The sequence below is a fragment of the Dendrobium catenatum genome, unplaced genomic scaffold (assembly GCF_001605985.2).
Source record: "Dendrobium catenatum unplaced genomic scaffold, ASM160598v2 fragScaff_scaffold_306, whole genome shotgun sequence".
NCBI classification, from domain to species: domain Eukaryota; kingdom Viridiplantae; phylum Streptophyta; class Magnoliopsida; order Asparagales; family Orchidaceae; genus Dendrobium; species Dendrobium catenatum.
This window is the reverse complement of record NW_021318768.1, coordinates 157,399-183,427: the sequence shown is the minus strand read 5'-3', so window position 1 is coordinate 183,427 and position 26,029 is coordinate 157,399. Positions and strand designations below refer to the sequence as shown.

Below are 26,029 nucleotides of genomic sequence, written 5' to 3'. Positions count from 1 at the left end.
TGGGTTTTTGGGGGGGGGGGGTGAGGGTGGCGATGAGGGGAAAGCATTATGGAGAGAGTTATTTTGGGATTTGCTACATTATTGTATGGTTTAAGTAGGTCATTTACCATAGGATTCTGTTTTATGTTTTTTTTTCCTTTCATAGATCTTTCAATAAAAAGTGTTGTGTGTTCTTCTTCCTAGTTTTTCCTAGTTTTCTTGCTGTCGTTCTCTGATTTTTGCTCAAACTGAATTTCTACAAAGGTTTTGTAAAACCCGAAAACAACCTTAATAGTTCGTCGCACGCTTTTTAAAGCGCCGCGACGAGATTTGAGTAAAATTTTCAACGTTAACGAAATTCGACGAAAATAATTTTAGAAAATTCCTTGCAAAATTCTGATCGTTTTGATATATATATACATACCTAATTTTGTCTATTATAGGAATTAAGAATTATTAAACTTTTATAATGACTATTTTACCCCTAATTAAATAAAAGGCCAAATCTATTTAAACAAGGGCAATTGAGTCTTTTGCAAAAACCTCAATTCCTCTTAATAGAAATTGAACCCTCTCTTCCCTCATTTCACGCGAACAACCCAAATCGAGCGGACGGTCGGGCGGACGGCGTTCCGGCGGCGATCTTCCGGGGAGAGATTTAGTTCAAATCGAAGAGGACGACGACAGGAACACCCAGGTACGATTATTTTAGAACGAAACATTCTCAATCTCTAGAATTTTTAGAATGAAATTTCTAGGGTTTTTCTAGAAAATGTTTTCTTTCCAAAATCTCTTTAAGAAACCAATAGGGATTGATTTAGGAAACATTTTAAGGGTAGAAATGAAGACTTTGAGGGAAATTTTTTGTAAGTTTGAAAGTTAGGGTTTTCGCAATTATGTTAATTCCTTAATGATGCTTTTACAAAAATTATTCCTAAGGATATTAGGAATGTTTTTAAAGCATAAAATTTGATTTTTTTTATGAAATTTTTTTTTTGTAATTTTCATGATTATTTTAATCCGAAAATTATACTAAAATTTTAATTATATGCTTAGGATTAGGTTTGGAGCAATAAATTAACAGAATTGAAGATTTATGATTTTACAAAAATTAAGTATTTATTAAATCCGAAAATTAAGATTTATTTAATTAAATATTCATTAAGTGTCATAATAAATTGTTAAGGGAAAATGCCGGATTTAGCAATTAGACTCAGATTTAACCTTAAGCCTTAATGAAGTTTGGATTTATGTGACATGTTTATTTTATTCTTATGTTGTGATCGTTAAGGTGTAAAGTGAAATAATTATGTCGAAGCGACATACTGTGCTTAAGAGAAGTAGGTGTTCATACCTCATTTAAATTTATAAGTGCTTAAAATTTTTATGCTAAAATGAAATTTCATGTATTTATTTTATTGTTAATTAATGTTTAGATTCAATGATTTTACAAGTTCATGCTTTTATATTATGCATTAATTATTGAAAAGCATATGAATCATATGAAAAACATTTGAGCATGAAAATATATGAGACTTATGAAAGAAAATTGAACATAAATGAAAATATTTAAATTGGATAAAAATTTCATACTACATGTTGATCCGGAAGTGCCAAAATGGTAATGGTAAAGGGGCTTATAAAAGCCAAATGGAAATGGGGTTCTACGGAGCCAAATGATAAAGGAAATGGCCAAAATTTGATTGCGTACCTGATCAGTACGAATAAGGGTACTTTCGGGATAAGTGTCACATTTAGCATAAGCATTTTTGCATTTGCATTGCATATGAAAAAAGTGAAAGGAAAGAATGAAAAGAATGAAATGTTAAAGAAAGGAAAAAAGGAAAGTAAGAATGGAAATTCAAATGTTTTTGATTTGCTAATGTTATGAAATGATTTCAATTATAAATATTTTTGTTATATGCATCTTATGAAATTAACTGAGTTATGAATAACCCGCTGAGCGAGTAAGCTCATCCTACTTTTGGAAATATTTTTCAAGAGATAAGTGATGGTTGCATGACGACCTTATACGTATCGTCGTAGGGGAGCTCAGGATGAAAGGTTCCTTTTTATGATTTCAGTTTGAGTCTTTGAGTTTATTTCATGTGTAGTTTGTGAGTTTAAGTTTGAGTATGTACTTGTGTTTGACCATTAATATGGAGTTTATGTAATTAATGGATTAAAAAGTTTTAGTAGTTGTGATACAGTTGACCAATTTGAAACATTTCAGTTTGATATCTTTTAGTGACTCTTTCTTTTAAAGTTGGATGACATTTATGTACTGATGTTAAATTTATAATGAATTTGATTATGTTTTATATGCTCTTCCGTACAACCGACAGTTCCCGCCCCGTTATCAATGGGCTAGCCGAGCCGGGTCGTGACAGGTTTTCTTTTTCTCAATTTCTGCATCCACTTCATATCAGAACATCCATGACTAAAGCAAAAAAATATGGGTTAAAGCTAATCCTTTATGTAATTCAAATGAAATAGGAAAATACTTGGTAAAACCTCTCTTGAAAATAAGCATTATTAATTTCTTTCTTTTATAGAACTCTCCAAAGCACTTCTCTTAAGACTTCATCATATGTTTTCTCTAAATCAATAAATATCATATGTACATCCTCGTTATTCTCTATACTTCTTTTCTATAGAAGGGAAAAGCATTATGGAGAGGGTTGTTTTGGGATTTGCAAGATTGTTGTATGCTTTAAACAGGTTGTTTACCCTAGGATTCAATTTTATGCTTTATTTGGTTGAATTTAAATTTGCTTAGGTTCAGAGGGCTGTAGCCGACGGTTAAGGATTTGGGAGAGCGTGATCTTCCTCTCCAATTAAAGATCCAAATGTATCTTGTTTTTTTTCCTCATAGATCTTTCAGTAAAAAGTGTTCTTGCGAATTCTTCTTCCAAGTTTTCTTGTTGTCGTTATCTGGTTTTTGCTGAAACTGAATTTCAGCTTGGGTTTTTTTCCTTAATTTCTGCATCCACTTCATATCAGAACATCCATGACTAAAGCAAAAAGATATGGGTTAAAGCTAATCCTTGATGTAATTCAAATGAAATAGGAAAAAACTTGGTCAAACCTCTCTTGAATATAAGCATTATTAATTCCTTTCTTTTCGAGAACTCTCCAAAGCACTTCTTTTGAAACTTTTATCATATTATTCTATGCTTTAAGTAGGTTGTTTATCCTAGGTTTCAGTTTTTTGCTTTGTTTGGTTGAATTTAGATTTGCTTAGGTTGAGAGAGCTCTAGTCGACAACTAGGGATTTGGGATAGCAGTATCTTCCTCTCCAATTGAAGATCCAATTGTATCTTGCTTTTTTTTCCTTCATATCTTTCAATAAAAAGTGTTCTTGTGTATTCTTCTTCCTAGTTTTATTGTTGTCATTCTTTGGTTTTTGCTCAAACTGAATTTCAGCCAAAGTTTTTTTTCTCGATTTTTGCATCCACTTCATATCAAAACATTCATGACTAAAGCAAAAAGATATGGGTTAAAGTTAATCCTTATATAATTCAAATTAAATAGGAAAATACTTGGTCAAACCTCTCTTGAATATAAGCATTATTGATTCCTTTCTTTTCAAGAACTCTACAAAGCACTTCTCTTTAAACTTTATCATATATTTTCTTTAAATCAGTAAATATCAGATGTACATCCTCCTTATTCTCTCTATACTTATCCATTAAATCTCTCAATAACTATATATCTTCCATAGGAGTCCTACCCGGCATGAATCCAAATTGATTATGAGAAACATTAGTATGATGACGTAACCTATGCTTAATAACTCTCTCCCATAGTTTTGATGCATGACACATTGACTTAATTCCTCCAAATTCGCACTCTTATCCATCACCTTTATTCTTAAAAATAGAAATCAACACTCTCCTACACTTATCGGTTTGTTTTTATAATCTTCGAAATAATATAGAAAAGTTAGTAAGCTAAGAAATTTCTTCTATCTCCTAAGCATTTTTCACACCTCTATTAGAATATCATCAGGTCCAATAACTTTTCTGCAATTTATTTTTCTTCAAAATCTCTCTAACTTCGCTTTACTAATACGACGATAAAAACAAAAATTGTTATTTTCAATTAGGGGGCTAAGGTCACTAAAATCAATCATATTCTCACAATCTTCATTGAAAAGGTTATCAAAATATCTCATTCACCTTTGTTAAATATCATCTTCGAAAAAAAAAATGATCATCATCCCTAATACACTTCACTTGAACTAAATGTTTACTTCTCCTATCTCCTATGATGCACAGACACGGACACGGTGGCACAGATACGACACGACATAGACATGGGACATATCAATTATTGAAAATATAGGACATGGATACAGGTTGGACATGGTATTATAGTTCTTATATTTTAATGTATAAAAATTGAATAAGTATAATTTAAAAATAATAAGTCATTTAATTAGAATTTGTGCTTAAAATGGTTAATATTAAGATGTTGGAGTCGGACGTTGATGTCGTTTATCAGTCACCGGGCGGGGAGATGGCAATGTTGTCGAGAGTCGGGCATTAATGTTATGCAATATTAAGTGTGGGTGATTGATTTAGTGTTGTGAATTAGGGGTGTCAATATTTGACACGACATGAAAACCCGACTCGAACCCAACCCGGAAATTTCGGGTTTGACCCGACCCGATTTCAAAACGGGTCGGGTTCGGGTTCCAAAAATAGACTCGTTTGAAAAACGGGTTGGGTTTGAGTTGAACCGACGGGTTGTCGGGTCAACCCGCAAAACTGTTTAAAATCAACTGCTCGCACTGCCCCGCCTGCCCATGCACCTTCCTCGGCTGCCCGCACCCTGCCTGCCCAGCTGCCTGCATAACAAAGCCTGCTAGGGCACACTGCCGCACCTGCCATTTCCGGTGCCTCGTGCCCGAGGCTGCCCTCGCACTCACCTGCCCTCGCGCACCCGCGCTTGCCTGAGCGCACCCACTCGCCCTGCCAGACCACTTGCACACGCCGGCTCTCGCCCGCGTCCGCATGTTTCGCCGTCCCATGTCGGGTTGGGTCAACACGGCAACCCGAAGGATCGGGTTCGGGTCTGCATTTCTGATTCATTTACATACCCGGGTCAGATTAGGATTGACCCGTTTGAACCCGGGTCAATTCCGGGTTTGACCCGAACCCGACCCGTGACCCGAATTTGACACCCCTATTATGAATAGGAAATAAGAAATTTAGCTTTTATACTTTAAGTAAAAATTTTAAATATGTTAAATTATATTTGAAAATTTTCATAAAATATTTAAGATACGTGTGTCTGTCTCCAATTTGTATTTAATATTTTTTTTAATCGAACACATTTTTCGCGTGTCCGACAAGTGTCAGGAGTGTCGGACGTTTGTCATGTCGGATATGTGTCAAATACTACATGCCTCTTTGAGAAGAAGTGTCGATACATCATAGCCTATCTATTTGCTTAGCTAACTTATATCTTTTGCCCTCAATATTTAATCTATTATATAAATCATTAAACGCTAAATTTTTTGCATATCACATATTACTTTCTTAGACTCTTCACGGGCCGCTTTATGTCTTTCCTAATTTTTCAAGCTTTTATAATTAAACTAATTTTTATAATAAATTTTCTTATTTTTGATATTTTCTTGCACAATTTGATTCCACCACCAACTATTTTTATAATTAGGAGTTTTTCCTTTTGATACTCCAAACATATCTTTTGCAATATTTTTAATATCATTAGTTACTTTTTCATACATAACATTAACTTCATCATGCTTGGTTAAAATCTTAAGATCATGAATCTTACTTTCAAGTTTCAAATATATTTTGCAAGTGTTTCTTCAAAAGCCCCTATCTAATCTTAGAATAACATTTTACTTTATTTTTTATATTTTGTCCCTTCATCTTAAAGTCTAAAACTAATAAGTAATACGGGATATATAACCTTTTACTCAAAATAACTTTTCAATCTTTGCAATCTAAATGATATATTTTTATTATAAAAAATAATCAATTTAAGTTTTATTATATCTATTCTTATAAGTGATGAGATGTTTCTCTTTTATTTAATAAGTTATTAGCAATTACAAAATCATAAATTAGAGCAAAATTTAATATGGTCCTACCACCTTATTAGTTGCTCCAAACTCAAAGCCACTATGAATGCTTTTAAATCTTCTATCACTCTACAAACATGTCATTTGAATCTCCTCCAACAAAAACTATTTCTTCAAGAAAAATCTTTTGTATTAATTCATTTAAGTCATTCTAAAATTTTAATTTTAAACATATCCAAACATACTTCAGAAGCATAAGCACTTATAATATAAATAATCTTAACATGAATAATAATCTTTAAGAATATAATTTCATCTACAATTCTATTAATTTCTACAATATTATCCGTCAAACTCTTATCTATAATCACACCAACTTCATTTCGAGTATGTCTCCTACCTGAATACTATAATTTTAAATACTTAAACAACCAATCTCTTTAGCCTTCTCTCCAACCTATTTAGTTTCTTGAATACATAGAATATTATTTTTTCTATGAATCATAATATCTATTAATACTATTAATTTTCCTACAAGAGAACATATACTTATGGTTCATATCATAATTCTAATTTCATGGACTAGCTTCTTTGCCCACATCCATCTATGATGTGGGAACCCTTGCTTTTTTAAACAAGCACCAGTGCAACGGCCCTTACACATTTCTCACTATATTCAGGCCAAACAACGCATCTCTTCCAGGAATTGCCTTAGCATTAACATAATGTATTAAGAGATTCATAAATGATTATTCGACAAGTTTTGCACTAGTTGTCGACTACCTAATGCAACCCTCCACTTTTCTCATCCAGGGCTTGGAACCTGGTAACGGCAATATTTGCTTCTTATAACTTTAACCACACATAATCATCATTTTTCCATAAAGAATGTATAATCCACCAACCCTCCTATCCTAGCACTCAATAGGTTGAAGTGGCAGAAAGAAAAAATCATCATCATCTAAAAGTCAACAAGACTCTTCTCTCGCATAATCAAGAGTCAAAAAGATACTAGGAAGAAGTAGTCCTAACTATCATATATCTAATTAATAAGATGCACTCAAGAGTGATCTGACTTCAAAAATCCTATAAATTATTTGGTTGAATTCTTTGCCTAGAATAAATTCTTCCAAAAATCATAGTGTGATGTGTATATACACATCCACAAACAACACGGATAAACTTTAGCCAAGAGCTCTCAAATGTATCTTTATCGAGGATTTCTCCACTAAAAAAACATATAAGTGTAATCATCTTATCACTAAAAAATTATTATTTTAAAAGATATCACATTTGATAAGAATCAATTTTTTTCAATTTAACTTAACTTTAAAGGAAGAACTCTCTATCTTTCATTTTGAAATCCCTACAAAACAAAATTTAAAAAAATCCAAACATTGTAACACTTCAAATCTATATAAGGAAGAAAGTCCATCAAAAATCTGCAACAAGCTCAAAACTCAAAACATCCATACATTCTCCGATGTATCTTATCACCTAGTACACATCTTTTTAAAATTTGTATTCCACTCATAAAATCTTCCTTACAAATATCAGCTCTAATTTCATTAGAATTCCACATATTTTATTTAAGGCGCTCAAAATTAAGAATTGAAATGATGTCAAGAGAGAAACTTGAAACAATATAAAGAAAGATTAGTAGTCAAAGGATATACTCTATCCTATAATTTTGACTACCAAGAAACTTATTCTGTTATTGCGAAAATGAATACAATATGCATCTTGATTTCTCTTGCAGAATCATGAATGATCAATAATATATATGAATCTAGCACCTAAATTTGATAGTTCTTTCAAAAAAAAACGTGCAAATTTAAAAAAAAGCTCTATATGGCCTAAAAGAATATCCAAAAATATGATTTATTAGATTCATAAAACCCATGAATGAATCTGAATATAAGTAAAGCAAAGAATATCATACCCTCTACATAAAACACCATTGATGGTAAAATATCAATTCTCAATATATATAAGTATATTGACGATATAATTGTGACAAGTAATGATAATAGAGAAAATAAGTCTCACGAAAAAATAATGAAGAGTTTTTATAAAGTAGTTAGGTAAATTCAAATATTTTTAGAGAATAGAAGTTGATTCGTTAGAACAAGTAATATTCCTCTACCAAAAAAAATATATCATGAATCTATTGAAAGAAATAAAAATGAATTGTTACAAACCATAAAAAACCCCAATTGAACAAGATAAAAAATTGGATGCAAACAATGAAGAAAAAGAAGTACACACGAGACAAAATCAAAGATTAATTGAAAAAAAAAAATATATATATATCTCACACCCATCCACACATTGCATTTACAGTGTCCCATTAGTCAATTCAACCACAAACCCAAAGAGTTTCACCTTCAAACTGCTTATAGAATCCTTGGATACCTTAAATAAAGTCCTAGTAATCTCTATAAAATGAAAGATATTTTATAAATAGAAATTATACTGAAGCAAATTATGTAGGATCACTAATGGATAAAATATTACAACTACATATAGTTGTGGGAGGATATCTAATAAATATGGAGCAATGAATAACCTGTTGTTTCAAGATCTAGCATTAAATTAAAATTTAGAAGCATTGCTTGAGAAATCAATGAACTTTTGTAGATCAAAATTACTTTAAAAATTTTAATAATCAAATTGAAAGATCCAATGAAGATATACTATGACAATAAATTAGCTATCAACATTACTCATGATCTAGTATAACATGATCATATGAAGCATGTGGAGGTGGTAAATATTTTACAAATAAGAAATAGAAAATGGGTTGATTTGTGCTTCATATATGCTAATAGGAAATATAACTTGCAAATATTCTACACTAAATAACTCTGCAACCCTATGTTCAAGATATTGTAAGCTAACTTAGGATGAAAGATTTATACCATTCAATTTGTGGGGGAATATTAAATGATCGTAGGACCCACAAATCAATCACTCTTGGTGGGGACCCTTAAACACACGAATTAAGGGTTCTAACAATTATATCGATACTCTTATAGCCCTCAAATTATGATCCATGTGCATCTTCTTTCTCTTCTAGTAGTCGGCCACTCTTGAGGATTTTTCCCTTTCATATAAATAGATTTGATTTATTTCTATTATAAAACTTTTAAAGAAGTCTATCTATGCTTCTATATTTTGTATAGAATCAAACAATAAAATTCAAAATAATTTTTTCTACTTTTCTACGCTATTCATAAGCATTCATCAACAATCCAAAGATCCTAATAGTCGTCTTGAATATAGTAAAATATTATAACTAGAAAACAACATGGATACACTGAGGGAAATAACCAAAAAGTTTCTTGAGAAAAATACATCATATAAAGGTAGAAATTAGAATGATAACCCAGGGTACAAAATCCTAATGAACATGAAAATTACAAAAAGACTTATTTGGAACGCCTTGGTTGAACATCGGTAAATCTAATAGAGTGAGATAATTCTTTTTCTGATTCCTTTGCACCAGATATTTTTTTTTTTCTGATTCCTTTGCACCATCAGGCACATAGGAATTGAAACTACCTATCCACCAATGTCAAGACTCTGAGTGCTGTCATTTGAGTCATAAAGCTGTTGAGAATCTTGATCATCATTGAATTCACAAATTGGAAGAAGGTGAAGTGTTGCCCAAAATAAATTGATTGGGGCTAATAATAATGCTTGCAGATGTAGTAGTGTCCAGGTCCATAAGGCTAGCAAAGGCAGGCTCAAGAGCCCCTAATTCCGAAGGAGTTTATAAAACCATATCTAAATTTTGATTGCAAACATCATCTAATAAAGGACTAGTCTCCAAAGTAGTAGGATGATGACTCTAATCATTTGATTGTATCTAGATTTCATTAAATCTGAGTGAACCTTGAAGCATTCAAAGAAATTATACCATAAATTTTGCATAATGTAAAATATAATGGGATGCCTTCAAATTCATACCATCTATTAACATCCATGAGTGTAAAGCCAATCGACACTCTTCTAACTAAGAATTAGCATATAGTTCAATCAACACTTTGGCCACAAAAGTAGCAAAGTCAATTTGGGTTCACAGATCGAGTTCAGAGTTCAGACCAAACCTAAAATGGGCTAAAATGAATATAGACAGTCTAAACCCAACCAATTTAATACAACAACAACAACATCAAACCTTTGTCCTAATACGTGAGGTCAACTACATGAATCCTTTTTTGTCATTGTGTCATGTTACAAATCAAATTCTCATTTAAATCTAATAAAGAAAGACCATTTCTAATATTTTCTAACCAAGTCTTTTTAGGTATACCTCTACCTTTATTAACATAAGTCAAATATAATACCTCAATTTTCCTAAACGGATCATCGGAAGGCCTCCGTTTAATGTGGCTGAACCATCTAAGGCGACTCTCTCTAATCTTATCTTCCACTGGAGCTACTCCAACCTTTTCACGTATATGCTCATTTAATATCCTATCTCTAAGGGTAAAGCAACTCATCCACCTAAGCATCCTCATCTCTGCAACACTTAACTTGGTATTATACTTCTCTTTTAATGGCTAACATTCGGCACCATAAAGCATTACAGGTCTCACCACCATCTTATAGAATTTTCCCTTAAGTTTGAGGGGGATTTTTTTTATCGCACAATAAACCCGATGCATTCCTCCACTTCAACCATCCAATTAGAATTCTGCTGATAATATCCCCATCTATTTTATCATCACTCTGAACAATAGATCTAAGATATCTAAAACGTGTACTCTTATTAATGACTTGATCGCCCAAAGTCACAACCCCCTCAATAGCTCTATTGCTACTAAAATTACACTCCATATATTCAGTTTTATATCTACTCAAGCGAAAACCTTTAGACTCTAAGGTTGACCTCCATAATTTACGTTTACCTTCAACTCCCTCTCTAGTCTTATCAATAAGAATAACATCATCAGCAAAAAGCATACAACAAGGTACATCCTCTTACAAATGTCTAGTGAGAACATCCATGACTAAACCCATCCAATTTAATATGGGTAAAAAATCTCAAATTGTATCAAACTAGAGCAAATTCAAACCTAACCTTAGAAGGCACAAAAAATATTTAAGTCATGATAAGTATGCATCAATCCAACCTGAACTGACATAATTACTCGATTTTGCTATGATAACTCTTATAACTTAATGAATTTTTCATTAAAAAATAATTAATTAAACCATTATTTTAGGATTGACTGTCAACTCAGACCTAAATATTACTCGGGTTGATTGGAACTATATTTTTTCATGTTAGCTTTTGTATTGGGCCTAATATTGACACACCTACATAAAAGAGCTTGAAAGAGATCTAAAATTATCCACTTATAAAGATTTGTCAAATCTAGAACCCATAGAATATAAAGTGGATTGATTAAAATAATGTAAATAAAGCCAAGGGAATGCAATCTACACTAGAGTGATGGGTGGGTCCTCGAAAGAGTCAAAATGGGGAGACCATTTTAACATGAGTATTGGAATGCCACTAGTCTACTTTTGAAGATATTCTAATAATCATATCACAAGAGTCAATGAATCCAATGATGCAATCACCAATTAAATATAAATCAATCTGAAATCATAAATCATTCAGCATAACATATATGTATATATATATATATATATATATATATGCATAGGAATGGGAAGGGTGGGAAATAGGAGATGTAGCTTCCAAAGGTATGAAAGCAAGACAAGAAGCCTCTAGAAAGCAAGTAGGCATCACGACATGTGATGGAGGTTGTGGTTGAGGTGAGGATTCAATTGAAACCTGAGGAAAGAGAAGATAGGAGGAAGAGAATGGTTATAGATCGAAGGAAAAGAATGTCGGCTTGTGCTGCTCATTAGTGAAGAAGACACAAGACAAAAAATTTTGAACAAGGAAATGAAAAAGTTAACCAAGGGAATCAAAATGGTTCACAAGAGAATAGTAGTAGCATTAAAACTCTACATGAAACAGAAATCATGCTTGTATGTTGAATATACGATAGCCTCCCAAGCTCAAGGAAAGAAAAAGGTATGAGCTAAGGGTTGTAAATGCTTATTGTAGTTGTACTAGGGATAGCTTCCTAACTAGCAAGAATGATGCATTTCATTACTTTTCAAAGTTGACCAAATAGATTTCAATGTGATAAGAAGGATACTTGATTATTATGATTCAAGCAACACAGAAAATTTAAAAAATGCATTTATTTACAAAAAATGTGAGTAAATAAGGCATTTTACAGCATTTCTTAGCTCCTCGGAATCCATAGCAAAAAGAAATAGTTTAAAAGAATAATAAAACTGTAGTAAAGATAGCAAAATCAATGTTTAAGTTTAATAAATGCAAAATATCGAAATACATTCAGAAAAAATTGGTGAAGACAAGTTACAATGTTATAAATAGACTGAGAATAAGACCTAACAGTAAAAAAAAAACATAAGAATTACTTAGAGGTAAGAAAACATAATTTCCCATTCTCATGTGTTTGAGTGTAGTTATTCTGATGTATTAATTAATATTATGATCATAAAATTATTCAAAATATTAGTATCTTAATGACTACGTTATAACTTCTTTAATATATTTATTATGATAAAGATGATTCTATAATATATAATTATCATAAATTAATTTGTTTTATCACTAGAATAAAAAATCTATTCGTTATGCATGACCTCACCCATTATGAGGCTAATCCCCATATCTAGAGGAACTCAACCCAACAACTATGTGATGGGTTACATCAACCATTATCGATGCCAATAAGCCCTATGAAATGAATGGTTCTCAATAGCCTTTAAAAATTGACCTATTTTTCATTCCCAATGATGTGACAAATGCAAACTATTCCTTATGCTGTCATAAGGTAAAATCCTAAAAACCTAATAATCATCTTGCAAAGTTCTTTAATTGCACAAATTTTCATGACAACTTTCTAACCCTCATTTCTCAACAGTTTCTCCCCATCCTTGATTTCTTGCTTTTTTAATTCACATTACACTAATCATGTGTTATCATTCATCTTGTAAACCCTAATCTAACCCACACTCCTATAGCTACTTCTTTCATTCAAATAACTCCAACTCAGAGAAGGAATAGACACATAGCTTCATCTCCTAGGGTTAGGGAACATGATGGCAACCCCATTAGAAGTCATTTATGTCCTTCAATCAATATTGTCCACCGTAAATCTTCCAATACCCCCCTTATCCACCGCAACAATGGGTTTTGATAACTAAACTGAATTGCCAAACGCCACCAACTTGGATCCATAACTTTGGTTAAGTAGTCATTTCTTGTCAAGTCTAATGTGTTTCTTCAATGTACTAAATGCAAGTCGAAGAACGAGAATGAAATCGATATTGAAAAAGATGAATGATTTATTATATCATTTTATTTCGGAAGCATCAACGATCCATGGCCTACCTATCTAGTGACCAACTACATTATCCAATATCTACAAAACACCATATTTTCGATGTGGGTGATTCATCTAACATGACTCCCACTCTCACTATACCATTCTACTATTGTATTAACCATGTACCGTCAAAAGATCAATTTGCAGATATCCTTACCAAAGGATTGGACAGTTCTGCCTTTCTCAGAATGATTGTCAAGCTGGGAATGACAGATCTATATTCCCCAGCTTGAGGAGGAGTGTTAAATCCCAGCCTCTCAATCCTGCATTAGCGAATGGTGAGATGCTCACCTCACGTTGAATGTCTTCCATAGTTAGGCAGCATAATTATGAAGGATTATATTATATTACTCTTTGTTCTTTAATAATTTGTTTCTTTATTCTTTTTTTTTTTTTTTGAAGAAACTGCATAAAGCACTTTATTAAGATCAAACTACTAACAACTAATTCCTCATTTAACAAAGATAAAAAGGAAGAATTTTATTACAATTGAGATCATCCCAAAAAAATCAGAAAAAGAGCTAAACATGCACACATGTCGGCAAGCTTATTACATTCCCTCCTAGCAAAAATAAAAAAAATAAAACTTGCTTAAAATCACTAAGAAAAACTAAATCCATGGGATTTAAACTCTCCACTTCAACATCCACCTTATTCACTATACTCTGAAAGAATTTGATAACATTATAGTTATCATCTTCAATGATAATGCCTCACTTTCATACATCCAATCATGAATAAATCTTCTAAGTGAAACAATGGAATGAATATCAACTTGAGAACAATCCCAATGCAAAAGACTGAACCCAAAAGCACATAAAAATCTTCCTTTGCAATCTCTGAAAACTCCACCTATGCTATCCTTGTTTGTAGTTGTTAATGATGCATCCAAATTAACATTGATCCATCCAGAAGGAGGACGCCAAGAATGTTGAAACAACTTTCCCGGCTGATTAGCATCCCAGTTCTCCCAAACACGATCTGACCAAAAAGAAACAGTATCGTTACTTACAGCGTTTGCAGCAATGTAAGAAACACACTCATCTGATCCACCATGCACAACTTTATTCCTGCTCTTCCAACAGAGAAATACTACAGAACAATACAAGTTTCAATAAAAAGGAAAAGACTTTGCACTATGTTGTAGGTAACTGAAACACTCATACGAAGTAAACCAGGAATGTAAAATCCCCATTTGGAAAGACAAATTAACACCTGATGAAACTTCTCACAATGGACTGCTACATGTTGAACATCCTCTTTAGCAACACAACCCCTCGGACAGCCATCAAACTTAGCCAGGAGGAAAGCATTTGAGGGAATAGCATCTCTATTCAAACGCCACCAAAATAACTCAATGCGAGGTCTTAATTTCAGTTTTTTCAGCTAACTCCAGTAATTGTCTTCATTTACATCCACATACATTCTCTCTGATGCTAAAGCTGTAATGGATTTACTAGAATATTTGAACAACATATCCAACTGATCAATCATCATACTAGCATGAATAGGTATCTTGTTGAAATCCAGTTGTTCCAAGTGCAAGGGATCCGACGAACACAAAGATCAATCCGTGGGATGCTCTGATGGATCACACCATAATGGAGAAACGAATTTAGGAAATATTTTATTAGAAATTTTATGTATTAAATCTGTAATCTATTATTTCCTCATTTAGATATCTTGTATAGATCTATAAATAGGGAAGATATTAATGAATAAAGTATGTTTTTCCCTCTCGTATCTCTCAAATTAACATGGTATCAGAGCTCCTCCGGAGGAATTGAAGAGGAGAACATTACTCCAGACGGACGAACGAAGTGAAGCCAGCAACGGAAGAAGCGAATCCGTGCGACCAAAGCCAAGGTCGCGGTCGGAGCTAACAACGCGGACAGAGCCAAGGAAGAAACGGCCTTCATTGCCGCTGAAGATCGATTGCTATCGATCCATCGTGTGTACGCAACAGGCGGAGACGGGGCTTCGCCACCAAGGAAGATAGGACGCTGAAGCCTTCTTCAGAGAACTCCGCCTGCCGACCGCAAGTAGGGCAGCTAACAGAGGAAGTCGGGACGGAGACTCGACTTGCGGCTTGAGAGGGCGAATCGTGCCTTTCTCTTTGTGCGTACCCTAGCTACCTAAAACAAACCGAGTATTTTAAGACTCGGATTGGCCCGATTATTTAATCGGGAAGACGTCCTCACATAAAAAAAAAAAGAAAAAAAAAACAAAAAAAAAAATCCTCTATCGATCTTTATAGTCGAACAAGAAAATTTTTTTGAAGCCTTCATTGCTATCCAATGTCAGAAATGAATTCCTCCCAAACCGTTGATCAAATTGAGGAATCAATGATGCACCAAGGACGAGGTGACCTTCAAAGCATGCAACCTTCCAATCGTCTAAATGGGAATAACTACCTAAAATGATCTCAATTTGTGAAGACTTATTTGAAAGGGAAAGGAAAAATACATCACCTCCTTGGAGGATGACCAAAAGAAGGAGATCCTAAATTTGGGGCATGGATGAAGCAGACTCCATGATTATGTCATGGTTGTGGAATTCCATGACTCCAAAAATTAGCGATACATTTATGTTCCTTCTGACTGCAAAAGACATATGAGATGCTGTCAGACAGACCTTCTCCAAAGCTTGTGATACGGCTCAAATCTTTGAAATTAAAATCAAAGTTGGAAGCACAAAGCAGGGGAGCATGACCGTGACAAAGTATGCTACCCTTCTATAAAATCTATGGCAGGAACTTGATCACTATAAGTGCATAGAAACCAGATGTCTGGAAGATGCTGCGATCCTAAAGAACTTTATTGAAAAAATAGATTTTATGATTTTCTTGCAGGACTAAATACAGAATTTGACCAAGTTAAGGTTCATATTCTCGGCAAAGAGGAGACTCCATCACTCAATGAAACCATTTCTCTCATCCACGCAGAAGAAAGCAGACGAGGAGTGATGTTAGAACCAAAGGTCGTTGAAAGTTCAGCAATGGTGATGAACAAAGAATCATCATAGAAGGAGAAAGGTAAAGATACTTCAAAATTCAAAGACAATGACTAACTTTGGTGTAGTTATTGCAAAAAGTCAATACATAAAGGAAATGTGCTGGAAATACATGGAAAATCCCCCAGCAATGAGTGGAATCAAAAGGGTGAAACAAGGAGCATATCACATGCCAACAACAGTACAAGTAAGCTAGAAGCACAATCCAGCCTTGTAGAATTCAATAAAGAAGATATTGATAAATTGAAACGACTCCTGATATCTCTTGAAAAACCAAATGCTTCTTCTTCACTTCTCTCAAGTAAGACTCTAATTTCTATTAGTTTAAGTGCTTCCATAAATCATTTAAATGAATTATGGATCATTGATTCAGGAGCCACAGATCACATGACCCACTCACCTACCCACCTCATAACTATACTCCTTGCCCAAACAACAAGAAAATCATCACTGCAGATGGTTCTCTTACCACGGTAGCTGGCCAAGGAGACATAATATTATCTCCCTCACTCACCCTGAAAAATGTGCTCCACGTACCACAATTATCCACAAACCTAATACTAATACAAAAACTTACCAATGACCATAATTGTCAAGCCTTATTTAACCCTACTTATTGCTTATTTCAAGACCATAGATTGGGGAAGAAGATTAGACTTTCTAAGGAGAGCAGGATTGTACTACCTGGAAGAACCAAACCAATCTAAAAATAGTTGCTCTATATTATCCCTAGTCGATAGGAATTCCACTATTTGGCTTCATCATTATAGACTAGGAAACCCATCTTTTGATGTCCTAAGACATATGTATCCACAACTTTTTCAAAAATTAGAAAATAAAAATTTTCATTGTGAAACTTGTGAGTTGGCTAAACATAAAATAACCTCATTTCCTAAACATAAAAGAACCTCATTCCCAAACAAAAGTGAGAGATATTATACTCCTTTCTACCTTATTCATAGTGATATATGGGGACCTTCAAAAATCCCCAATATCTCTGGGGCACGCTGGTTTGTGTCATTCATTGATGATTGCACTAAAGTCTCTTGGATCTATCTCCTTAAAAATAAATCTGATGTTAGCATCATTCTTCCAATCTTTCATTCCATGATCAAAAATCAATTCGGGGTAAAAATAAGGAGATTCCGCTCTGATTATGCCAAAGATTATTTCAACCAAACTCTTTCCTCCTACTTCCAAAGTTAATGGATCATCCATGAGTCCTCTTGTGTTCACACCCCACAACAAAATGGGGTTGCAGAGAGGAAAAATGGTCACCTTCTAGCCTCCACCCGAGCTTTCCTATTTCACTACAATACACCCAAATCCTATTGGGGGGAAGCTCTTTTAACTGCAGCTTATCTCATAAACCGACTACCTTCAACAGCCTTGGGACTCAAAACTCCAATGGAGACTCTATCCTCTTTTTACCCTGAGGTTCGAACCCATCATAATCTTATGCCCAAAAGCTTTGGATGCACTGCCTATGTTCATATTCACAGCCAGAAGAGAGAAAAATTAGATCCAAGTGCACTCAAATGCATAAATGTCAATGGCGCAAAATAGCGCGCGCTATGGCGCACGGCTCGGCGCGGCGCACCTACGGCACCATGTGTATGGCGCGGCGCAGACGTTCAAAATGGCGCGCGCTATTTGCGTCACATGGTACATGGCACACGGCGCAAAATAGCGCGCGCCATTGTTTTTAAAAAAAAATTAATGTAATTATAAATATTTTTATATTTATTTATTTTTTTAATTTTTAAGATAATTTATTTTCAAATTTTTAAATATATTAAAAGTGCTAAGATAAATGTTAGATTGTATATTTTTATCTTCTTAATGCTTTGCTTTCATTTAATTTTATTTGAGTTGTATGAAGATTGACTACTTATTGGACTTGAAATTGTTAGAGACAGGTTAAAGAATAATCTCATTGGAATTTATTATATGAAGACAAATATTTGATGGAGAAAATGAAAGTTGAAGTGACTTTTTTTAGTAATGGACTTGATATGATTGTGACTGAAGTGATATCTTGATTGGACGTGGTAATTTTCTTAGTATGTTAGTTAACTAGTAGATAGTTTTTAGAATGTAGAAGGATATGTTATGATAAACAAACATTCCACAAAGTATAACAGGGTTATCTGTTTAAATAAATTGCTTGGGTGATTGCTTGAGTAAATTGCTTGGATTGTTGTTTATAATTCTTGTATAATTTGTGCCATTGTTCAAAATGGCGCGCGCCGCGCCGCGCGCTATGTGCCATGGCTCCAATAGAACATTTGCGCCATGGTGCGCCATTCGCCTTTAACAAGTATGCTCAAATGCATCTTTGTTGGCTATTCAGCTACCCAAAAAGGTTATAAGTGTTATTATCCACCCACAAGAAAAATCCTTGTCTCTATGGATGTTACTTTTGATGAGCAAAATTTCTTTTTTTCAAAATCTCATCTTCAGGGGGAGACTGAACTTGAGGAATATGAGAAAAATGAGCTAGCACCTCTTGACCTTACTCCACCATCTCAAACCAATCCACCTGAAACCCAAGATAGTGAAACAAATGACAAAGCTATCATTAGATTTGGAAAGGTTTACTCCAAACGTACAAGCTCAAGCTGTGCTCCAAAGCAGATCCAAAAATCGGAACCATCTCCTGGAAATAAGGTAAGCTCACCACCTCCCTTATACCCTATAAACAACTCTATATCCTTCAACTTCTCATCGTCACATAAAAATTTCCTGGTTACATTAGAAAATATCCATATTCCTAAAGATATTTCTGAGGCCTTAGCTGATAAAAATTGGAAAAATGACATGAAGGATGAAATGCAGGCCTTAGAAAAGAACAAAACATGGGAGATCGTCAATCTACCGATAGGAAAAAAACCTGTTGGCTGCAAATGGGTGTTCTCAATAAAATACAAAGCTGATGGCACACTAGAGAGATATAAGGCAAGACTATAAAACTAAAAAAATAAAGATTCTTTTTTTTTTACTTTTGTATGGTATAAAAGTATATATATAAGTACACACTAGAGAGATATAAGGCAAGACTGTAGCAAAAGGGTTCACTCAAACATATGGCATTGACTACCAAGAAACGTTTGCGTTTGTAGCCAAGAAGAATAGTGTCATAATACTACTCTCACTAGCAACCAAGTACAACTGGCATCTGGAACAATTGGATGTGAAAAATGCATTCCTGCATAGGAATTTAGAAGAAGAGATATTTATGAAAATACCACCAGAGTTTAAAAAAAAAAATTGAAGGTAACAGAGTGTGCAAACTGAAAAAAGCTCTATATGGGCTCAAACAATCACCAAGGGCCTGGTTCGAAAGATTCTCTAAATTTAGGCTCCTTAATGGGTATCAACAAAGTCAAGGGGATCATACATTATTCTTTAAACACTCAGACTCAGGTGGAGTCACAATATTATTAGTGTATGTTGATGATATTATTTTGACTGGAAATAATGAGGAGAAAGTTAGTTTAAAGAAAAGTCTTACTAAGGAATTTGACATCAAAGAACTTGGTAAACTAAAATACTTCCTCGGAATTGAAATAGCTCACTCCAGCAAAAGAATCTTCATTTCACAACAAAAATACATTAAAGATCTTCTAAAGGAAACATGTAAACTAGCTTGTAAACCTGCACCAACACCAGTAGAACCTAATCTTAAACTAGGGGAAGCTAGTGAAGATCCATGTGTAGATAAAGGGGCCTAACAGAGACTTGTAGGGAAATTAATCTACCTCTCCCACACTAGACTAGACATATCATTTGCAGTAAGCATGGTCAGTCAATTTATGCAGAATCCAAAGCAGATTCACATGCAAGCGGTAGACAGGATATTGCACTACCTTAAAGGAAATCCAGGAAAAGGGGTTCTCTTTAAGAGAGACCGCGACACGGATGTCGACTATGCAGGATCACCGATTGATAGAAAATTTACCTCTGGATATTGCACATTTATGGAAGGTAACTTAGTTACATGGAGAAGCAAGAAACAAAATGTGGTGGCAAGATTCAGTGCAGAAGCAGAATATCAAGCTATGGCCTTGGGAATATGTGAGCTACTATAAATTAAAATAATCCTATAAGACTTAAAGGTTAAGTGGGATGAGCCCATGAAGCTACATTATGACAACAAATCAACAATCAGCATAGCCCACAATCCAGTCCAGCATGACAGGACCAAGTACATAGAAGTGGACATACATTTCATTAAAGAAAAACTAGACAGTGTTTTAGTAAGTGTCGACCATGTATCATCGAAAGATCAACTTGCAGATATTCTTATCAAAAGATTGGACAATTATGTCTTTCTTAGAATGATTGACAAGCTGGGAATGATAGATCCATATTTTCTAACTTGAGGGGGAGTGTTGAAATCCAGCCGTTCCCAGTGCAAGGGATCCGACGGACACAAAGATCAATCCGTGGGATGCTCTCATGGATCACGCCATAATGGAGGAACAAATTTAGGAAAGATTTTATTGGAAATTTTATGTATTAAATTGTAATCTATTATTTCCTCATTTAGATATCTTGTATAGATCTATAAATAGGGAAGATAGTAATGAATAAAGTATGCTTTTCCCTCTCGTACCTCTCAAATTAACATATCTTAAGAATAATCTCCACCAACTGAATGCCAAAAACCTGCTTCAGATTATCTACATTCCATTCTCCATTGGTAATAAAAACCGACAGATTCTCTGCTTCTTGAGGTAAATTTGCTACAAAAGTAGGCCATTTCCTATACATCTATCCAATATCCACGTATCTTTGATTGTATTGATCTTCACACATGTAGCTATTTTCCATTTAACAATGGGAAGAAGAAACTTTGCTCCATGCAAAATAATCTTCTAAGTAGAAGACGAACAGCTCCTCCTATCAGCATTCCACAACTCTTCCCCATACTTAGCAATCAAGGTTCTATTGAGTAGTGAATTCGGATTGGAAATGAAGTTCCAAGCAAACTTTGCTCTCAAAGGGCCTATTTTCTCCACAACCGACTGCAATCCCCAACCATCTTTCATCTTAGGCTTACACAAAATGTCCCAAGCAACATAATGAATGCCAAACTTACCATCATTCTTATGCCATAAATAACTCCGGCACATTTTATCATAACATTCAAAACCCTCATAGAGACTAATGAATGAGTTGACAAAAATAAAAGAAGAGAAAGAAAAGCAGATTTAAGAAGAGTTAATTTCTCGGCTAAAGAGATGAACTTATTCCCCCAAATGTTCAATCTATTTGAAGTTTTTTCAATCAGATTTTGAAAATATGAATACACTTGCCTTCTCAACACAATCTTAACCCCCAAATACTCCATTTCACTTACCATTTTGAAACCGAACTTCTTCAATAACTTCCTAGACATTCTTCTCTTAACAGACCCCCCAAACATGATAGAAGATTTAAGCAGATTAATCTTTTGTCCAGTCCATTTCAATAATCATTGAGAATTTTTTTCACTTTCTTCATACTCTTATACTTAGTTTCAGAAAAAATAACAATGTCATCGACGTACATCAAATGAGAAATCAATGGGGCACTCAGAGCCACCTTAATACCAACACTCCTTCCTCTTTGAGCAAACAAATATGATAACAATTGTGAGCACATAATAAAAACATAAGGTGATAGCGAAAACCCTTGCCTAAATCCACTTTTTGCCTCAATCCATCCTGAATTAACCCCATTGACCATAATAGAGAACTTTGGGCTTACTACACCTTCCATAATAAGATTTGAGAACTTTCTAGGAAATCTGACTTTGTAAAGCACAAGATTATGAGTAGCCCAACCCGTGCTATCATAAGCTTGTTCCATATCAATTTTGATTGCCACAACCCCTTCTTTGACTTAGAATATCTCAATTTATTGAAAATCTCAATCAGATCAGACATAGACCGGCCTTTTACAAAAGCGTATTGAACTTCAAAAATGATCTTAGGAAGCAAACAATTCATCCTATTCAACAAAATCCTAGCCACAATTTTATAAATGAAATTGCAAAGACTAATAGGACAGTAACTAGATGGCGTCAAAGGGTTTTTGATCTTCAAGCATATTGTATAGTCTATAAATAGGGATTATGTTGAATAAAGTTTTAAGCCTTTTCCCTCTCATATCTCTTAAATTAACATATACAAAAGTACAGTAAAGTGAATGCAATGAAAACATGGTCAAACAAACATAACTTCATAAATGATTGGTTCAAAATGCACGTGTCACACATTTTGCCAAAATGTTGTCATGATGCATTCAAAGTGCTAAAATGGTCCAGGAAGGCCTCACCATTTTGCTCAAGTTATAGCATTAGGAAACGACCTACACTTGCGAGGAGAATAAAGTCCATGGGGTCGGCTATATGATGAGCTTGATATAGCTACGAGTGAGTTCAACTATCGATTTGGCATCATAAGGCTGGCTGCTCGTTCGATATAGGAATTTCTTCCGATCAAATTCACCCATAAATTCAATTTCTTTCTATCATATAAGAGCACAAAATGCAACACATAATGCAGACTTCAAACACTAATCACGAGCCTCACAAAAATATAATTGACTTTTAAAGGATTGACTTGAAAATAAATTTAGTAAGAACTTAATTGCAATTTTGCAATTAAAAGTCAAATGAGAAACTGAAGGCAAGAGAGGAGAGAGAGAATCAAGAAAACTTAACTAAACTCACTCCACCTATTTCTCCATAATTCAAGGGCTGACAATTGACAGTTTTTTATGGGAGAACTAGTAATTAGTTTTTTTTAGTGATTGGTAATCAATAGTCATATTTTTAAATGCCGTAAATTTAGGGTAATGATTCCTAAACCTTTGTATTATGAATATATTGGATTCATTTTTCTATAAATAGTGGCCTACAAGATGTAAGAGTTTCAAGTTAGAATAAAAGAAATTAGAATCATCCCCTAAATCTTCTTTGCTCTTTCTATTTCTCTTCCCCTCACTGTCATCAACCCTTCTTTAAGAGTTCAAGGGTTTTACAACAACCAATCAGTGGATGGACCACCTCCTTCATGCCTTATCACTCAATCAATTCCATCATCATTAGAGATCCACCAACAAATAGCATCAACCACTACCTACTATTTTCCCCTACAAAAGAAACCTAAAAAAGACACATGAATTGTTATTTTTTAGAAATTTAGGAGGAAAGACAGTAAGCATGCGTGCTATTATTGTGGAAAATACAATAAATAAAGCCTACTCCTTCAATTATTCCATAGTAAACCTAATACCTATACCTAGAAAATTACCTATTGGTTCTAAAATTCTTCTGTAAATCCAACCTTGGATCACACCTGATTGATTGTGCCACGAATCTAAACTTCTAACCAAGTTTTACTAATTCAACCATCAATGAAAAGTTTAATAACCTAATTAATTCTTATAAGAGCACAAACAACATGAAAATTATTGGATAGCATCCCAATAGGTTCAATCCAATGTTATAAAAAAAATGCATGAGTGAAGCAGCAATGCATTGTTTTGTGTATCGCTTACCTACAAAGTGCAAGCTCACGGCAAAGAATGTCTACCACAATAAGCATGAGCATTCAATCCTCCTCATTGGCATAGTCATGGAATCATTAATTGTTGGTTGTTCTCCATTCTCTCCCACTATAGGTAGTCTCTTCTTGGGGGGCTCCTCTTCATGTCTATTGCTCACTAGTTTTATTATATGCTTCTAGCTAGTTTTTATTGATGGCTTTAGTAGCTTCTCATTCACAAAGCTCCTCTCAAGAATACTTCTCAGTGTATACTCTACGTCTTCAGTAGTGCTAATCTTCACACACTCTCTCTTCATGCTTCCTTAGCCTCCATTCTCCAATTGGGCTTTTAATCTAACAAGTATTCTATATTTTTAAGTATCATCACTTTATTTTTATATCTTAAATTCTTTTCCTTTTTCAACTAATGTGATTTAAGTTTGATTAATTGAATAATTATTGCAAATGCATAACATATGCAAATATAATATACACATCAACAATGCTTTAGCTGGAAAAAGTGTCACATTGTTTTGAGCATTAAAGCCAAAAGGAATAATTGCACATGGAATTGCGCTTTAAAAAACACTAGTAAGACCATGAGGTAAACTAACAAACACAGATAAAGATTGCTACAAATCAATTTGCATGAGAACAAAAGAAACGAGTTTCACATCCAATATTTTCCACCAACACAAACTTTTTTTTATGCTGCTAGATTGTATGTCTTCAACTGAAATTTAATTGCTTGACGAGTGTGGACGACTTCAAAACGAAAACATCAGCAAGCAGAACCGAAGGTAATGGAGGAATCCGAGAGCTCGAGTAACAGTGAAAATGTCGCTCGAAAATAAAATGCGCGGCGTTTCCATTCTTTCTTCGCCAATAGAATAGCGTTATCGGGTCGGGTCGCTAACTCTGAAAAGACATAAAGCGTTAATATTAAATTAAAAAAAATCCTAACAGATGGCGCATTTTTATTGGCGACCGAACGGAGAGATGGCTTCGGTCACCTGACCCAATAATTTGCCCTGACCCAGACAGCACAATTCTAAACACAACCACGCATTAAATAATAGAAATATTAAATTTAACGACCTAAAGCACGTAATTAACCTAAAAAAAAAAAATTTTTTGAAGAAAAAAAAACTTTTCTTCATGCTTCCAAGCCTGCCTTAAAGCTTAGGCCAATAGATCAAGGAAGGTAGGAACAAGAGATCGAGAAGAGTAGAGAAAGATAATCTCTGTTTACACTATTTGATAAATTCAAACTCTTTTCGAAGAATAAAAACAAGAAAACCCAGGAAATGCACGGACAAAAAAAACGAAAGAAAAGAAAAACACTCACCGGAAGAAGATGGATTTTCTGGGTTCTTCCCCTGACCGGTCGCCCTAACCATTAAAGACCTATAACATATCCTCCCCAAAACCCTAACTTCCCAAACCGCTCGGAATCGAGCATTACCCTCCTCTATCCCAAAATATTTCCATTGCGATCTCGGCCTCGTCACCATTAAGCCCCTCTCTTGCTCCTTGCAGGCCCTCCATGCTAGACCTCCTGCCTTAGGGTTCAGAGCCCAAACATCCATTGATCTCCGTCCACTCTGCTACTTGGCTCTCCAAGCTTATTAGTCTACTTCTCAGAGTTGTCTGAGAATTGTTTGGAACGGAACAGACACAAACGATGAGGCGATGCACACGCGAGCGTAAAGTCACCAAAGGTGAGCATTAGTGAACATTGGCCACCGAGAAGCAGCGAACATGAACTTACAACGAAGAGTGAGCGGAGCCGGATGTGACGCCTGAGCGGGGCCAGCGGGCCGCTCGACTCGCGAGTTCCTTCCAGCTGAGGAGCAAGGAATATGCCTTTGATTTTTTCAGAATATTATGTGGTAAATATGTTTTGCGGAAAAGTGAAATCCAAAAAAGTGAAATCCAAAAATAAATATAAGCACTCATATAAATAAATAAAATACTATAAGTATACATCACAT

The 26,029-nt window shown here is 34.3% G+C and overlaps 1 protein-coding gene across 1 annotated transcript in view; it reads right to left on the bottom strand.

Annotated features, from left to right (window-relative positions):
* The window catches only part of LOC110115730, a 45,441-nt gene extending 19,625 nt beyond the window's left edge, over nucleotides 1-25,816 (bottom strand). Inside the window, exon 1 of the mRNA XM_020849064.2 lies at nucleotides 25,384-25,816. Coding sequence (XP_020704723.1) covers nucleotides 25,384-25,624 — 241 coding nt within the window. The 5' untranslated portion in view covers nucleotides 25,625-25,816. The remainder of the gene's footprint in view (nucleotides 1-25,383) is intronic.
* Nucleotides 25,817-26,029: the final 213 nt, after the last annotated feature.